At 35.6% G+C, this 18,269-nt stretch overlaps 1 protein-coding gene across 2 annotated transcripts in view; it reads left to right on the top strand.

Moving 5' to 3' along the window:
• Positions 1-16,458, top strand: part of BMAL2 (basic helix-loop-helix ARNT like 2) — a 66,312-nt gene extending 49,854 nt beyond the window's left edge. For both annotated transcript variants that reach the window (XM_019737416.3, XM_019737418.3), the window contains 8 exons: positions 205-442; positions 872-978; positions 1,122-1,272; positions 2,548-2,606; positions 3,999-4,107; positions 8,438-8,516; positions 10,650-10,758; positions 11,886-16,458. In XM_019737416.3, the coding sequence (XP_019592975.2) occupies positions 205-442; positions 872-978; positions 1,122-1,272; positions 2,548-2,606; positions 3,999-4,107; positions 8,438-8,516; positions 10,650-10,758; positions 11,886-12,022 (989 nt within the window). In that variant the 3' untranslated portion in view covers positions 12,023-16,458. The remainder of the gene's footprint in view (positions 1-204; positions 443-871; positions 979-1,121; positions 1,273-2,547; positions 2,607-3,998; positions 4,108-8,437; positions 8,517-10,649; positions 10,759-11,885) is intronic.
• Positions 16,459-18,269: the final 1,811 nt, after the last annotated feature.

Raw genomic sequence — 18,269 nt, forward strand, 5'->3', positions numbered from 1 at the left:
TAAAGAAATACTATTCTCCTTTCACATTTTAGCAGATTTAAAGAATATTTCATAGCACATTATAATAATCATAAATGTCAATATCAGAAATTTAAGAATTTATTCATAAGGATTCAAATGCTTTGTGAACATTTTTTATCATTTTTTTTCCAGTTTTGTTGAGATATAATTGACAAATGCTTTTTTTTTTAACTTTTGAATTAGATCATAGAAAATTCTGTACTATCCACTGCACTGGTTACCTGAGAAGCTGGCCTCCAAATATTGTTGGAATGGAAGAGGAAAGGGACAGTAAGAAAGACAGTAATTTTACCTGCCTTATTGCCATTGGAAGATTACATCCATATATTGTCCCACAGAGCAGTGGAGAGATTAAAGTGAAACCAACTGAATTTATAACCCGTTTTGCAATGAATGGAAAATTTGTCTATGTGGATCAAAGGTAACACTTATATGCCTTAATGATTAGAGTTCAGTGGGATATTTAAGGCTATTAAAATGTGGCTTAGCACTGCTGGATTTTTTTTTTAAGGCTTTAGAACAGGAAACAAAGTTTAAATGAAATAATGCTATGGATATCTGAGTTAATTTGTTGAAGCCAAAATGTCAACAGGGAATATTGAAACAGCATGGTCTGTGGCCACAGTTTTATTTGTGAATGGTAGAAAAAGTATACTTTGGACTGGGGGGTATCCCCTGAGGAGTATCCCGCCTGAGTGTCCATTCAGGTTTGGAGCTCTAGTCTGTGCTGCACATGGGTTATTCATCCCCTGGTCCATTTCCCTACTATCCTGACCACTTATGGACCTACAGGAATCTGGAACGTAATTTGTTCACCAATTCTGAAGTTTATTTTTCATTTTAAAACCAGGACAACAGCAGTTTTAGGGTATCTGCCTCAGGAACTTTTGGGAACTTCTTGCTATGAATATTTTCATCAAGATGACCATAGTAATTTGACTGACAAGCACAAAGCAGGTATGCATTAAGTGGGATAAGGTTTTGGTACGTTTTCACTTTTAATTTCTCATTCCTGTGAAATCTGAAACTTGAATTAATCCCCATAAATTTGATTTATATGTAGTAGACCGTTATGCTGATTATTATCTTTTCTTGTTAAGTTCTACAGAGTAAAGAGAAAATATTTACAGACTCGTACAAATTCAGAGCGAAAGATGGCTCTTTTGTAACTTTAAAAAGCCAGTGGTTTAGTTTCACAAATCCTTGGACCAAAGAACTGGAATATATTGTATCTGTCAACACTTTAGTTTTGTAAGTAATTTTTTATGTTGTTAAGACCTTTTATTAATTTCAAATGAGTATCTTTGCTTCCCTTTTCTCATCTTGTTCAACTTTTAACGCTGTATGATTCTCTCGCTTTATATTGTAACTTGAGATTTTCTATATGTATACGTATACCAGGGTGCCAAAAAAGTGTATATACATGACTTGTATTCATCTTTTGTTATTGGTATACATTGAATATTACACTTTTTAATTAATTAATTAATTTTTTATTTATGAGTATTACACTTTTAATACAGTTTTTTCCTTTCTTAAAATGTGTATACATTTTTTGTCACCCTCTGTGTGTATATATATATATATATATATATATATATATATATATACATATTATATACACACACACACGTATATTAAGTAATTCTTTCACTGTCTGTTGGCATTAGTTCTCATAATTAAGCTATAAGTTTGCCCTTTTTTAATATAATCATTTTTGCCCAATGTAAAATGTGATAGTAAAGGTATTTATTTAAGCATTTCCTTTCTACACTCCATAGTTTTGTCTTGTCTCTTCAATAAATGATGTAGATGTGGCTTTAAACTGTGTATCATTGTAAGAAATTGTTTTGTCTTCTTCATCATTTTTGCATGTACATCTTCTAAGCCTGGGGTACCACATGGGACCATGCAGGAGTATTTGGCTGAGTGATGAGCAGAAATGCAGCCCAAGCACTGCTTGCCAAGTCCTGGTCTATGACTTTCAGCCTGAAGGAAAAGCCAACTTTTCCTGATTTGTTCAATATGCTAGCATGGCCCTATTCATAGTATTATTCTTTTTCTGTAAGTTTTTTATTTTAATTGCTCTAAGGTCTCATCAAACCAGTTCTATTTCCTTATCTACAATATTTAGGGGGAAAAAAAAAAAAAGCCCCCAAAGCGTAGTACCTCCAGCAGTGTCCCCTGTTACCCATTCCAATAACCCTTATCTTCTTATCATTAGTATATGAACTGAGAGTTTGTAACTTTGAGAACTTGTATTTTGTAGGGTCATAGGGCATTAAGTACTTAATGTATTTTGTAGGGTCATAGGGCATTAAGTACTTAATGTATTTTATAGGATCATAGGGCATTAAGTACTTAGCACATTAATACCTTGATCTCTGGGGGTGACATTAGCAACATGTGCATATAAAACAAATGGGCCAAGAATTGACAAATCAAATACACAGAGCTTAATGTAGTTATGTTTACAATTTCCTTCATCTTAAAAAAAAGAAATCTCATAATGTTTCTTAATTCTAGGGGACATAGTGGGACTGGAGAAGCATCATTAGTTCCTTGCAGCTCTCAATCATTAGAAGGTAAGGTAAGCTTAGTTTGAGATGATGAAAACTTACTACTAAGACTGTTATTATTGTTAAGTTACCATCTTCTTCCGTCTTGGAGAGGGAAAAATTGCAAGGTGAAATTGAAAAGACTTCTATGGGTTGAGTTGTCTTCTGCAGAATTCCCACAGTACTTTGGTCACTTCCATTATAATCTTACATTGTATTGCAATTAGTTGTTTGCTCAACTGGCTCACCCCTGGACTGGACTGTGGGTTAAGACTAGGAATGGTGTTTTATATCCCTTATCTAACCCTAAGCAGCTAACATATATGCACATGTAGTTCCTTGGACTTTATGGCACTCAATAAAGTATCTATTGGACAAATTAATGCGAAGCTTTAAGGGGAAGTTTTTGCTTATCTGTGTCAGCCTTTCACCATAGGAATATTTTAACGTATCACTTGTATAAATAAAAAGATATTAGGAAATATTAACAATAAAAGTAGTATTGCTTTGGCTTTAGTGTGGACATTAAAGTGAGAAGGAACTATCTGGACCAAGGGTTAGGTCAAGAATGTACCCTTGGGCCGGCCCGGTGGCTCAGGCGGTTAGCGCTCCGTGCTCCTAACTCCGAAGGCTGCCGATTTGATTCCCACATGGGCCAGTGGGCTTTCAACCACAAGGTTGCCAGTTCAATTCCTCGACTCCCACAAGGGATGGTGGACTCTGCCCCCTGCAACTAAGATTGAACATGGCACCTTAAACTGAGCTGCCTCCCGGATGGCTCAGTTGTTGGTTGGAGTGCAGGCTCTCAACCACAAGGTTGCCAGTTCGATTCCTCGCGTCCCGCAAGGGATGGTGGGCAGTGCCCCCTGCAACTAAGATTGAACACGGCACCTTGAGCTGAGCTCCCGGATGGCTCAGTTGGTTGGAGTGTGTCCTCTCAACCACAAGGTTGCCGGTTCAATTCCTCGACTCCCGCAAGGGATGGTGGGCTGTGCCCCCTGCAACTAGCAACGGCAACGGGACCTGGAGCTGAGCTGCGCCCTCCACAACTAAGACTGAAAGGACAACAACTTGACTTGGAAAAAAGAAGTCCTGGAAGTACACACTGTTCCCCAATAAAGTCCTATTCCCCTTCCCCAATAAAATCTTAAAAACAAACAAACAAACAAACAAACAAACAAAAAGAATGTACCCTCAGTGATTTTCTACACATTTGATTCGTATCACTCTTCAATAAACAAACCGTCATGAATTATGTTTATAATGGAAGCATGCATGTTTCTAACATTTTAGGATGCAGCTAGTATATTTCTTTTAAAGAGAGAAATAATAAATATTTAAATTGAAAGAAAAATATTAAGCAACGTTATATACTTTTTTAAAGTCCTCGATTGAAGTTTTCCTTTTGTTGTTATTTAGAATCCTCCAGACAGCCTTGCATTAGTGTGCCTGGAATGTCTACTGGAACAGTACTTGGTGCTGGTAGTATCGGAACAGATATTGCAAATGAAGTTCTGGACTTACAAAGGTAATGTTTGATTGCTGCAGATATCACAAATACAATTATTATACTTATAAAAACCCAATATTCAAAAATCAGTAAGCTTCCTATATGCAAACAATAACAAGTTCAACAATACAATGGAAGATAGATTACCTTTATGGTAGCAACAAAAAAGATAAAGGTATTTAGTTATAAACTTTTTCAAGAAGTATTCAGAACTATATTTAAAAAAAAAACTTTAAAATGCTACAAAGGTAGTCAAAAGATGACTTGAAAAACTTTCCAGATATAAGTTGTTTTTCAATAGGAAGACTCAGTAGCATAAGAATGTCGGTGTTCCTTAAACTAATCTATGAATTCAGTGTGAGTTCTGTCAAAATACCATCATATGTTTGTTGTTTTAGGGTCCAACAAAAAAAGAGATTTCACAAAAAACTTAAACACATATGGAAATTTATTACATAGTAAAAGTGACATTTTAAATCAGTAAGGAGAAATGAATTAAATAGTTAAGAGCATTATAGTAACTCTATAACCATTTGGAAAAAATAAAGCTAGACCACAACTTTATTCTTTATACTAAAATAAATTTCAGATAAATCAAAGAGTTCAAAGTAAAACTATAAAAATATTTCAAGAACACAGGTATGGATTTTTATAATCTGAATTAGGAAAATCACACAAAAATCATCACACAAAATCCAGAATTCATTAAGAAAAAATAGGTAAATTATATAAAAACCTTACAATTTCAGCATAACTATAACTATTATAACAATGTTAAAATATAAATTGCAGAAAATGTGTGTATTTCATGACAAAATTGACTAATTATTTTAATACAGTAAGAGTTTTATAGTATAAAGAATAGTTATTAAACTTTATATAATAACCTTAATCTTTATAATAATAACCTTAATAAAACTTTATATATAGTATAAAGAATAAATTTATTAACCAATTTTTAAAAATAGCTCAATAATAAAAAGTTGGAGAGTGGACATGAATAGAAAAAAAACAAATGGCAAAAAAACTGAAAATTGTACAATCCCAGTCACAGTTAAAAATATATATACAAAACTAAATGAGATAACTTTTTTCATTTGGGAGATTTTCAAAGATTTGAAATTTGATAATACTCAGTATTGGTGAAAAAATAATCACTCTTAAACTGTTTGTGGGACTATAAATTAGTCCAACTATTTTAGAGGGCAACTTGACAATACCTATCAAAAATATAAGTGTATATAACCCTAGACTCAGCAATTCTACCCCAGGGGCCAATAGTCTTACACAACCATGCAAAGAACAATGAACAACCATGCAAAGAACAATGCTGCATTTTTTTACAGTAGTGATTTAAATATTTAAGTATTTTTCATAACCATAACTTGTAATGGCATATCCATACAATGGAGTTTGCAACTTAAAATTAGGTAGCTCTGTTTATGCTAATATGTAATGACCTTTAAAATATATGGTTAATAGAAAACAAGCACAGGAATAGAAGAAAAGAATAGTATGCATAATAACCCACTTGTATAAAGATGTAGATATGTGAATATGTGTGGACACAGGCCCATAATTGCCCATCTAAAACCCTTGAGACCAGAAAGGATTTGAACTCGGAATTTCTTTGGATTTTAGAAAGATAGTGTTTTGGAATTCATTTTTTTAAGGGGTATATAGAATACTCCCAGAGAACAGTTACATCATGGGCAGCATCCCATAATCAATTAAATCAGTATTTCTGCAATGAAGTATCTGCAGATTAAATGGTAAGATGTCTGGGAAGAGAGGGGAAGAGTTTGCTGTATATACATTAAACAAGGTTGGGAAAGAATGATTGAAACTGGTGAGTAAGATTTTATTATATTATCTACTTTTATATCTGTTTGAAGTTTTCCATAATAAATGCTTAAAAATATTTTTTTGGAGTGAAGTTTCGTAAATATTTATAGTAAGTAGGACAAAGTGGGATAAAAATAATTAGCCTCATAATTTGCTGAGTTGAGATCAATTCAGATTTTGCTGCCAAATAACTATGGAAAATATTTCAGTTTTCAAGGAGGTTTGGATTTTGGAATTGTAGAAAAGGAACCTATATAACTCCATGATCTATAACAATACAAGATATTTGTTCATACTGTTCTGAAGTTGTTACCTCTTATATTTGGAACTAGGTGTTCGGGGTGGGAGATGTAGAAAAGAAGAAATATTTGCTTTTTATGTTATTTTTGTGCAGTTTGAATTTAAGTTTTTAAATTGAAAATAGTTTAAATTGAAAAAAGTCACTATTGAGACATTTGTCATGTCTTGATGGACACCTGGGGCGCTTCTACCATGTGGCTATTTGTGAATAATGATGCTATGAACATGGATGTATACATATATGTTCTAGTCCCTACTTTCAATTCTAATTCTACCCAGAAGTAGAATTACTGGATCATATGATAATTCTATTTGTGATATTTTGAGGACCTGCCATTCTGTTTTCTGTAGGAGCTGCACCATTTTACATTCTCCACCAGCAGTGAGCAACGGTTCTAACTTCTCGTGAATGCTTGTTATTTTCTTTTTTCTTTTTATAATAGTCATCCTGATGAGTGTGAAGTGGTATCTCATTGTGGTTTGGGTTTGCATTTCCTTAATGACTAGTGATGTTGAGAATCTTTTCATGTACTTATTGGCCATTTGTGTATCTTTTTTGGAGAAGTGTCTATTCAGGTCCTTTGCCCATTTTTCAATTGGGTTATTTTTGTTGTTATTGTTGAGTTATAAGGGTTCTTTAAATATTCTCGATATTAACGCCTTGTCAGATCTGATTTGTAAATATTTTTCCCAATCCATGGATTGCCTTTTCACTCTATTGATAGTGTCCTTTGATGCACAGCAGTTTTCAATTTTGATAATTTTGACTATATCTATTCTTTTGTTACATGCGCTTTTGGTATCATATCCAAGTAATCATTATCAAATCCAATGTCATGAAGCTTTTTCTCTAGGTTTTCTGCTGAGAGTTTTATAATTTTAGATCTTACATTTAGGTCTTTGATCCATTTTGAGTAAATTTTTATATATAGTGTAAGGTAATAGCCCAACTTCTTTCTTCTGCATTTGGATATCCAGTTTTCCCAGCACCATTTGTTGAAATGACTGTCCTTTCCCTCACTGAATGGTCTTGGCATCCTTGTTGAGAATCATTTGACCATATATGATGGGAGAGCATTTTAATAGGAGTGGAAATTGAGCCAGACATTGACAGCTGGGTACCATTAGAATGTTCAGGTTGAAGTAGGGAAGGCATTTATATATGGAGGTCCCTCAGTCAATGTATGGAGTGAGTGGGAGAAAGCATGGTGGTTTCAGAGAATAATAAGGAGACTTGATTGAGAGAGGAGTTGGGTTGCTGTGCTAAGTGGGGAGTTTAACTAAGGTGTAGTCAAGCAGTAGAAAGACACAAATAGCAGGTTTCTGCCGAGTGGACTACTATGAAAAAAGCCATATTTCAAAAGATTAATCTGGTAGTGAAGCACATAGGGGAAAGAGTAATTTTCATCTTCAAGCCAAGGCCAAGTGAGAAGGTGATGGTTTTAACCATGAACCATAGAATGAGAAAAGCCAGCCAAGCTATTCACATTGACCGTCTTGTGAAAAATTCCCAAGACAGGCCATTGATCTTTTCTTTTGTTTTCCTACCTAATTCATTTCACTTCTGTTTTAATTTCTCCCTCTATAATTTCTTGTCAATTTCCATCTTGGGAATGCATAAAGACATAAAGTTATATTTATGCCATTATGTGTTTCACATAATTGAGCATTTAATAATATATGGTACTGTCAGTTTTACATATTTAAGTCTTGTGAAGAGGTTAATGATCAAAGTGTCATTATGTGTCTCATTAATTGTGTACTTGGGGATGACCTATTACAGTAATAATGACACATTTTCTCCTTAAAAGTTGCGGAATGTTAGGTAATCTTTCTGTAATCTCAGTTCTATTTGGTATCTTGATAAGGAACTGATTCTTGATGTGAATGCCTGTTTCAAACTAAGCATGTTGTATTATTCTGTTACTTTGCTACCTGCTATATTACAACAGGTAACGTAATTTACTTACTGGCTTTTACCTCAGAGTTTTTTTGTTCCTATTTACTATGGAGTGTTTTTCAGCACTCTGTAGTCAAAAATAAGTCTGGCACAGAGCAAGTCAGTCTGTTGTGAAAACTGTCATGATATTCAGTCTCATGTTCCTTCACTGTATTTTTATCAGATTATGATATAGTCAGAGGAGAAAATTACTTTCTAAAAATATGTAAATAGAGAAAATGTTTTATGTATCACTTTTTAAAGGTCACAGTCGTCTTCATCCATTGGCGATTCAAGTGCATCAGATTTAATGAAGGATACTCACACTATAAACTGCAGGGATGTAAGTACAATCAGAAGTAATAATATTCATGAAATAAATGAACGATAAAGTGTGCTCCTTGTTGATTATTTCTTCTGAGAAAAGAAGCCATTCTATAATGAACTCTTTTCTAGTTAGTCTTTGGCTTTTAATAGGCAATGTAGAACAGTGGTTAAGAGTGAAGTTGCTGGAACCATACTATCTGGGTCCAAATTGTGACTCAGACACTTACTGCTGCTTAACCCAGTCTTGTTATTTAAACTCTGTGACTTGATTTCCTCATCTGTAAAACAGGGATAATAATAACACCTATTTCTTGGAATGATGTATGAATTAAGTGATTTAATATGAAAACAAACAAAAACTTAATAGTTCCTGGTAAACATCATGTACTCAATAAATAGTAGCTATTATTGTTGTTGTTATTTTAATAGATTCCAATTCAGTGGATTAAACATTCTTTTTTTTTTTTTTTTTTTTAAGATTTTATTGGGGAAGGGAAATAGGACTTTATTGGGGAACAGTGTGTACTTCCAGGCCTTTTTTGTTTTGTTTTTTTCCAAGTCAAGTTGTTGTCCTTTTCAATCTTAGTTGTGGAGGGTGCCGTTCAGCTTCAAGTTGTTGTCCTTTCAGTCTTAGTTGTGGAGGGCGCAGCTCAGCTCCAGGTCCAGTTGCCGTTTTCTAGTTGCAGGGGGCACAGCCCACCAATCCCTTGTGGGAGTCAAACCGGCAACCATGTGGTTGAAAGGATGCATTCCAACCAACTGAGCCATCTGGGAGCTCAGTGGCAGCTCAGCTCAAGGTGCCATGTTCAATCTTTAGTTACAAGGGGCGCTGCCCACCATCCCTTGCGGGACTCGAGGAGTTGAACTGGCAACCTTGTGGTTGAGAGCCCATGCTCCAACCAACTGAGCCATCCAGGAGGCAGCTCAGGTCAAGGTGCCGTGTTCAATCTTAGTCGCAGGGGGCGGAGCCCACCATCCCTTGTGGGACTCGAGGAGTTGAACCAGCAACCTTGTGGTTGAGAGCCCACTGGCCCATGTGGGAATTGAACAGGCAGCCTTCAGAGTTAGGAGCACGGAGCTCTAACTGCCTGAGCCACCGGGCCGACCCCAGATTAAACATATTCTTTGTGGTCTGGGAAAAAAGTTTAATATAAGCTGCAAGATAAGTATTACATACTATTTAATTTAATTCAACAAATACTAGTTATTTGAAATACATTGCTGCATATACAAAAATGACTAAACATAGTGCTAATATCTGGAATACTCACATATAATATAATTCTAATGTAGCCCTGACAACAAAAAGCTCTAAAGTAGGTCTGTAGACTAAGTGGTGTAAGAATATAGGAGGAAAGAGAAATTAAATCTGACCAGGGTCAAAAGGGAACTTGCAAATATATTTTTACATAAATACTATGTCTTTTGGTCTAGTATTTTAAAATTTTACTCATACATTTAGCAAATGTTTATTGAATACTCATTTTGTGCCAAGCTATATGCTAGAAAAAGGGGTTAAGTCATTGTAACAAAAATCTCCAAGTAGTGTACGTTATATAGGCATTCTATAGATAAAGTACGTCAACTTAACAACATAGGTAAATGATTTCTTATTTTGATGAGTTACATTGAATATGAGATTGTTTGGCCTGTAACTGTGTAACAGTATAATAACTTTTTGGTAAACGCTTCTGGTTTCATCTATTCCTCACTCTAAAGCAATATTTCCCATTATGGTTTCACATGGGATATAGTTTTGCTGTCATTTTTCAAAAACTGAAATTGGTTATGAACTTTTCTTTCTTTATCCAAAACGTTTTCTTCTAGTATGTACATTCAGTATTGGTTATGAAAAATGTAGGCTTTGGAGTCAGGTAGACTTAGGTTAGAATTATGGCTCCAACACTGGGCAACACATTAGCCTCTTTAGGTCTCAGATTCCTGACCTGTAATGCATCTACCTCACAACATTTTTTTAAAAGGAATGAGATGTTGCATGCGGAATGCTTAAGCACATAGTACTTAGTAAATGCCAGCTGCCATATTGATGACGACAGTGATGGCACTGCCAGCAAGCCCATGTTTGATAATTGCTAAGAAGTATTTAATTCAAGTAGGAACCTTACTCTTTATTATTCTGTCTTTTCAGATGTCAAATAAGGAGTTGATTGCACTAAGTCTTTCTGAAGTAGGGGAGCTAGAAGCTACAATGCAAAACCACAGCACTGTTGTTCCCCACAATCACGAACCACTCCTAGGTAAGTTTTTGTTTTGGCAACTGCCTGCCATTTTGGTTTTCCAAAAACCTCTTCTTAATCACTATATTTGCAGGCACAGGAGATTTCTAGAGAAGCAAACAAGTTGAAAACTAAGATTTTTTCCATTCAAAATTCTAAATACAGTCATCATACTCTTGATTTTAAAATGCATGTTACTTAATATGGACCTGTCATTCAAAATTCAATCATCAACTGAATCAGTTATAGGTATTGTTCATACATACAATTTAAATAAAACTAATTTCTACCTAGGAAGAAGTGTCCATTCTCAGGAATTCAATAATTTTTTAAAGGGTACCAATCATAAAACGTTTAAGATGTAATTATGCATGTCTATGCCAAGTCCAAATCAAGTAAATTGAAATGACACAGTTTTATACCCCCCATAACTGACACCAATCTACTGAAATTTATGTTAAACAAAACTTGAAGGAACCTAGATCATCTCAAGCTCTATTGTACTTTGAAAGATATCTAGAAAACTTTGGTTAATCTGTAGCTATGTTTGACCCTTAATTTCTAGAACCTCTTCCTTATCTCTAACCTAAATCTCATTTCCATGGCCCCTCTTTGATCCTTCATCAATAAAAAATCTGGTACATCCCTTTTATGAGTATTTCAAGGTTTTAGAAAATGATGCTTTTGTCTCAGCCTTCTCATTTTTGGGTTAAACAAATATGTAGAATTTTTTCACAAGGCAGATTAAACTCAAATTTCTCCTTCCAGTCTGTTCCTGTTTCCCTCTCTCTCTCTCTCTCTCTCTCTCTCTCTCTCTCTCTCTCTCTCTCTCTCTCTCTCTCACGCACGCACACACGCAAACCCCAAACTCTAGCTTCCAACTCTCTAGGAGGCTATAACTTTTCAGGCTATTTTTTAGACTAGCTCACTTATGTGTATTAGGTGAGTTAAGTACAATTTATCTGACAGCAGATTGTTATAAAAATAGGTGACCCATTTAAGAAATTATCAGACTTCTACAATTTAAGATATACAGTTTGTCCTCAAATATACATTGTGTGGTATTCTAGTCCTGCTTTGCCTTTTTGATTATAATCGTTTGTTCACCTCCAAATGTACTTACACAGCCCTGTATTTTAATTCTGTAGGTGATGGTGCCCAGTTAGATTTTGATGCCCTGTGTGACAATGATGACACAGCCATAGCTGCCTTCATGAATTACTTAGAAGCTGAGGGGGCCCTGGGAGACTCTGGGGACTTCAGTGACATCCACTGGACACTCTAGTGTTTGATGAACTCCAAAAATGAAAAATGTTTTAAAGCATTTTATTTACAAAGAACTGTATATTCTTCTGTACTGTATTGATACTGTTTTTATCCTTCATTCCTATTAACGGTCTACCAATTTTTATAGATTTGCACCTTATTTTCACAGAGGTATGGGGAAATGTGATGTTTTCCTTCAAATAGAACTTCTCAGAATTTCCTACAGACCCCTTTACTCAGTGAACTGGATCTAAATCCACTAGTTGCTATTTTTTGCTAAAATATTGCTAACCAAGAGTATTGTATACATCCTGTTTGGGTTTTGTTTTTACTTTTTGGTGCAGTTTTTTTGAGTTTATGAAATTTAATATATTGGCATTCTTCCTTGTGTCTAAGATTCACATGTAATTGACTTATAGTAGATTTGTGTAATTTGGAACATTTCCATTCCTTGTATATTTCCTTAACTGAGGATAGGGCTTACATACGTTTTAAGAAATGGAGAGTACTTGAACATTTAAAGGGACAATGTAGTTTATAGTCACAATCACAATGAAGACTGTATTTGGTCTTTGTAGACTTGGGCAAGCACAAAGCCAGGATATTTATGCCCAGTTGAGCACTTCAAGATGGATTTTAAATGAGGTGATTTTTTAATATTTAAAACTCAGGAAAAAAAGTTGATAGAGTTTCAACTTTGCTTACAGAAAAGAAAAGATTGGGGGCCCTAGGTCTTGGTGATTAACTTTTGCATATAGGTATATAGGATTTACTCTTACTATAACCATTCAAGATTTTCATTATAGATAGAAAGGTTTTTGATGCTGAAAAGTGTATCGTAACTGATTAATCTTAGAGGAGGAAACAGGCCCAGGAGAATTAAATGTCTTGTGTAAAGCCAAAATGAAATCCATATCTTTTTAAATGTTTAATACGTATAAACCAGTTTCTTTCTACACATTTGGGAAAGCAGTGGTCTCAGTGGTTAACTCAGCCAAGAACTAGTGGCCTTCTAAATTATTAGGCAATTACAGTTACCTATTGCCTATAACCAAAGGCAATTATACACATTGGAAATACATTAAAACCATGAGGCAATGAAAAGAATTTAAAAACCACACCCTTGACATGTCCCAGACCCAGGGCCTTGTATCCCCAAGATCCAGGGCCCTGTATCCCCAAGATTGGCATTGGCCATGACCTTCCTCATAAGGCCCCTAAGCACACTCCCTGGGGCCTGCTGCAGAAATTCCCCTGCCTTAGCCTCCCTTCCCCCAGGACTCTGCTCCTGGCTGCTTCAAATGCTTCTTTTTATCTTTTTTTTTTTCTTTGCCTGTGTTTGCAATTACTTTTCACTAATGATTTGGAAATGGCATTTTTATTTTGCAAATTTATGGAGGAAACTTAGGAGAGTCCATTTTTAACTCTAAAGGGAATTTTTTTCTTTAAAACTTACTAGGGAAGCTACTGATGCTGGTGGGCCTCATGGTTAGTGGAAAACCTGTGTGGAAAGAGTGTGTTCATTCCTCTTATACGTTTTCCTCTCTTAACTGCTACTAAACAAGTGAGCCTATATACCTGTTTCAAAAGCCATAAAAAAAATTTTAAAAAAAGAATTTAAAAACCAATTTACTAGCTATCATTAAAAATTTGGAGAGCATTTGTTAACCAGTAATTAATTCAGAGGTGGTTCAAATTGAGTGCAAGAATTAAGAATATTTAAAGTACCATATATATACCTACCATTTTGAAGATCATACTTCCATAATACTTTGTTTTAATAGGTCTTTCTCGTTTACTATGTATGTTCCCATAAGTTCTATTTGGGTCCCTTAAATGTGAATAAGATAGGCTAGGAAACTCGTGGGGAAAACCTAAGGCTCAGATGTGGGGTTCACTTCCAGTTGTCTTTCTCTGGATGGTTCTATACCTTTCCAGTAGATTTCCCTCAGAGCTTCTCACCAAAACAAAGCATTATTTTGATCTTGCATATTTTTTTCAGGCTGTCAGTAATAGATTGAACTTCCATCAGATGCGTTAAAGGCAAACATACCAACAGGCAATAACCAAAAACAGATGTTCCATTCAAACGTGACATTTGCAGTGGCTGGGTGGGCCAGGATATATTGGCACATTGTCTTCTTGAGCCAATACAATGTTCCAACAATGTCAGAGGGTCAACGCCACTCCTGTCTCTGGCACTTTAGGACTCGAGACATCCAGGTTTAGAATAAGCCAAAGAAATCCTACAAGATGGGGGACACTGGTTTGCAGCAGCCTAAGCATGATAGTGAAGTCTGAGGAAGCATGAATGATCACATCTGTTCTCTAAGTCGGCAGAAGGACCTGCCTACAAACACAACACCTTGGGAGTCTGAACCATTGCAGATGAGGCTTGCCCTCCAGAATTGACCCATGCTAGTGGTGGCAGGATAGGTCATTGTGGCTGGGTGGTCTCAAGGGGCAAACCTTCATGATGCAAAGATCTGAGAGGCAGAGTTTCAGAGGCAAGCCACTGCTGTCTTGTACAGCAACAGTTTTTTCTTTGCAAGAGGAGGAGTTATTGCATAGACCTGTTGACAGATAGCCAATGGAATGCTTTGATCCTTTAATAACTCGCTCTAGTGTTTTTCTGTAGATCCCCTTGCCGTTGACCCAGAATCTAATCCACCTATTGCATAATACTATAGCTCTCCCAAGTTTAGTGTTTTCATCAAAATGCATTTATTTGCATTTGATTACGACGAGGAGTGGCAGATATTTGTATGGCTTACTCGATATTATGTTTTCTCCTACCAATTATTTCTTGCATTTTGGTGAAAATATCTATACACCGAATGAAAGCATCATAAAAAGAGTACTCTAGTTCTCTTTTTTACCCTAAGTATTACCTATGGTAATGTAGTGGCGTAGGAGGAGTGCCTAGAATCCAGAGCCCACGCAGCCTAAATTTAGCTGTGTGACTGCAAGCAAGCCATTTACACTCCATACCTCAGTTTTCTCATTTGTAAAAAGGTTTGATCTCTGAGTTTACTTCCAGTTCTGATTCTGTGATTCTAATCCACAGAACTTGAGCATTAGGGTTACACTGTGGAAGTGTGCTGGCCACTGTGGTAACCACTAGCCACATGTGACCATTGAGCACTTGTAATGTAGCTAATACAAATTGAAATGAGCTGTCCATATAAATTGCATATCAGATTTCAAACACAAAATATCAAATTAACAATTTTATATCGATTACATGTTCAGATAATATTTTGGATACACTGAATTAAATCAAGCGTTAATTTTTACTTTTCTAATGTGGCTCCTAGAAAACTTAAAATTACGCATGTAGCACATTTTATATTCCTATGACAATTCTGCCCTAGAACGTTTTATTAAGTGAAAATGATTGAAGTAGACCAAAGGTTATGCTATGAGTATGATACTTACCTCCAAATGCTGTGGTTTAAAAAAAAATTGTGTATTGATCCTTGATTTTGTACAATCAAATAACTGAACCTCTAGCCATGTATCAAATTTAAAACTTTTTTGAAACTAGTAAACTCAAAAATGTGATCAGATGTTTTATTACAGGATGATACCCTGAAACAAAAGAAAACTCAAGGTATATGTTGATACAGTACGGTAGTCACTAAATTTGGAAAACCATTGAGAAACAAAAAGATAAACAGGAAAATACAAAATAGAGATTTTTGGTAAATGAATGGGATTACAGTATTTCAGTATTTAATTACAGTGTCACCATGGGGAAAGGTTGTATTCGAGTCATATTCTTTGAGGAATCTCTGTAGTCTAGGGCATAGGTAGATGAAATAGCCGCTATCTAGTTGTTAGACCAGGTTTAGCAGTGTCCAGTTTCAGATCCCACTCTAAAGAGGTATCTACCACTCAGGTGGGTCATTGGTTGGCTCTGGAATCAGAGACTCAGACTTGCCAAGCACAGAATTACAGGCAGAGCAGGGCTGACATCAAGAATAATCAGAAGCCATAAAGAAAAACTGCTAAGTGGCCAGTAGGTGTCACTTTTCCATTTCTACAGTGCTTTGTTTTCATTAGGTTAATTTCTCCAAGTTCCATGAGGCCTAGGAGAGACATTTATCACTTGTGTGTCTAGAATACCTCTGCCTCTCTGGTATGGGTTGTTTATGGGAAATGCTTCTTAAGTAAAGATCCTTCCACATAAAAGTTTGATTTAGGGAACTTTCTAGATGTAGCTCCAGTAAAAAGCCGACCTCAGAAAGAAAACCTATCAACGTGGACTGTGTTTTCTCAACTCATTTGAGAGTGTATGGTGTGTGCGTCACTGTTCATACATCCTTTAGATTTGTCTTTTGTACACTTTTTAGCTTTTTCCAGTTCATTTGCACTTGTCTGTATATTGGTATTTTTTAAATTTTGTGGTAAATAATGAAAAGAGTGAAATTAAACTATATTTTATAATAATAACTAGTTTGGAGTTTTTTTATTTATTATTAAAATTTCTCCCAAAAAGATATCCTTCATTGCTCTCTAAAGTGGAAACATAAACTAGGTAGAAGATCTAGTTTCTCAAACCACTGGGCAGAGAGGTGCATTGAATTATATCACTATATACATTTTTGGGTGTGTTCATTAGGGTATCTAACTGCTGTAACAACTCTAAAATCTCAGTGGCTTAACCCAGGAAAGGTTCTTTTCTGCTCACATCACAGTCCAATGTAATCAGTACTGTCAGTCTCTCTATCTCCTCCTTCCTCCCTGCCTCTACACCTCTTTCCATCTCTCATCTTTGCTTTCCCCTAAGCTGGTTTTATTCTCTGGTGGACCTTTTTCCACATAAGAAAACTCAGAAGCTCCCAGCACATAATTGTTCGTGTACCTGGCAACCTCAGTGAAAAGAGAGCTGCTTTATTTCCTAGTAATCCACACAAAAACGTCCATTGATTGGGCCTCTGGATTAACTAGGTTTACATGGACTTTCCTGTGGTTATCAGGCTAGAATATACAGATTGGCCAGGTTTTGGTCACATGGCTGGACCTAGATTTAAAGTCATCCTTGAAAAGGGAAGGCATGTCAAAAATAGCTAACTGCCTGGCAGCCTAGGGCCAGAGGAAGGAATGGGGACTTATATAGAAGGAACGATGATAAACTTATAATTCATCATAGTTGATGATTTCCTGCAATTGTGGGTTTAGGGATGTGAGCCTCTAGTCTTTTTGGTTTTGGTTGTTTTATTTTGGAGGGGGGTAGAGAGGAGTAGCAACTTATATCACACATTTTTAACCTTGGCCACCTTTTCTGTGTAATATCCAGCCACTGGTCACTTTGGAGGACTTCGTCCATTGTTTAAGGTAAGTATGTGTTGAGAGAGTCAGTAAAGAGTTGTCTTAAATCCTTGTCTAGCTATGTGTTTCTGGCATTTGATTAACAGTTTCTTAGTCCTAGTTCATGGCTGACAGTTAGGCTTGTTTCCCACATTTACTCGTGTCCACGGGGAAATCTGTTGCATTTTACCTTGGAGATTCATACATTAAAATAATTTTTTTGATAAAACATATTTTTTAAAAGACAACACTAAAATGAGAAGCCTAGACTATGTAAACTTAGTAGAATTCTTGTAAATCTCATTTAATAGTTGATAGAATGAGCAATAACCCAAAAGGCTTCCCATCTACCAGAACTGAGATATCTAGACCAACAGCACAGAAGTGGCTGATGGTTTAATTATCTGGGAGCCCACAGTGTTCTATCTGACTTAACAAAAATCAAGGAAAACAGTTATAGTACCAGACATACTCATCCCTGGGAGAGAAACGGATATATGTTAGGTTATAAGTAAAATAAAATTCATAATATTATTCACTGACATAACTCTGAGCTTCCATATATTTCCTAGTCACTGTGCTAAAATTTATGCTGCCCATAACCCAAGCCCCATTTGTCTTGTCACATTACCACAATTTGTCTTTCTTTGTGAAAAACGTATATAAACTTTGGGGCCTAATGGCTTCTTTAGGTCTTCGTTTTCCTTCTGAAGGTTCCCATGTGCACACACACACAAATAAGTTTATATGCTTCTCACCTGTTAATTTGTCTTCTGTCAGTTTAATTATTAGGTCAGTTAGAGAACCTAAGAAGGTAGAATAAAGTTTTTTCTCCTTCACACTTCTTTTTCTTATATTTTTTAAACTTCAGAATATAGCATATATTTCTATATATTTATAAATTTATAGATAGTATGAATAGTGGCTTCTTCTGATTTATCGTTTAATTTCAG

This window comes from Rhinolophus sinicus, chromosome 1, assembly GCF_057876585.1.
Source record: "Rhinolophus sinicus isolate RSI-liver-muscle chromosome 1, RSI-T2T, whole genome shotgun sequence".
Classification (NCBI taxonomy): domain Eukaryota; kingdom Metazoa; phylum Chordata; class Mammalia; order Chiroptera; family Rhinolophidae; genus Rhinolophus; species Rhinolophus sinicus.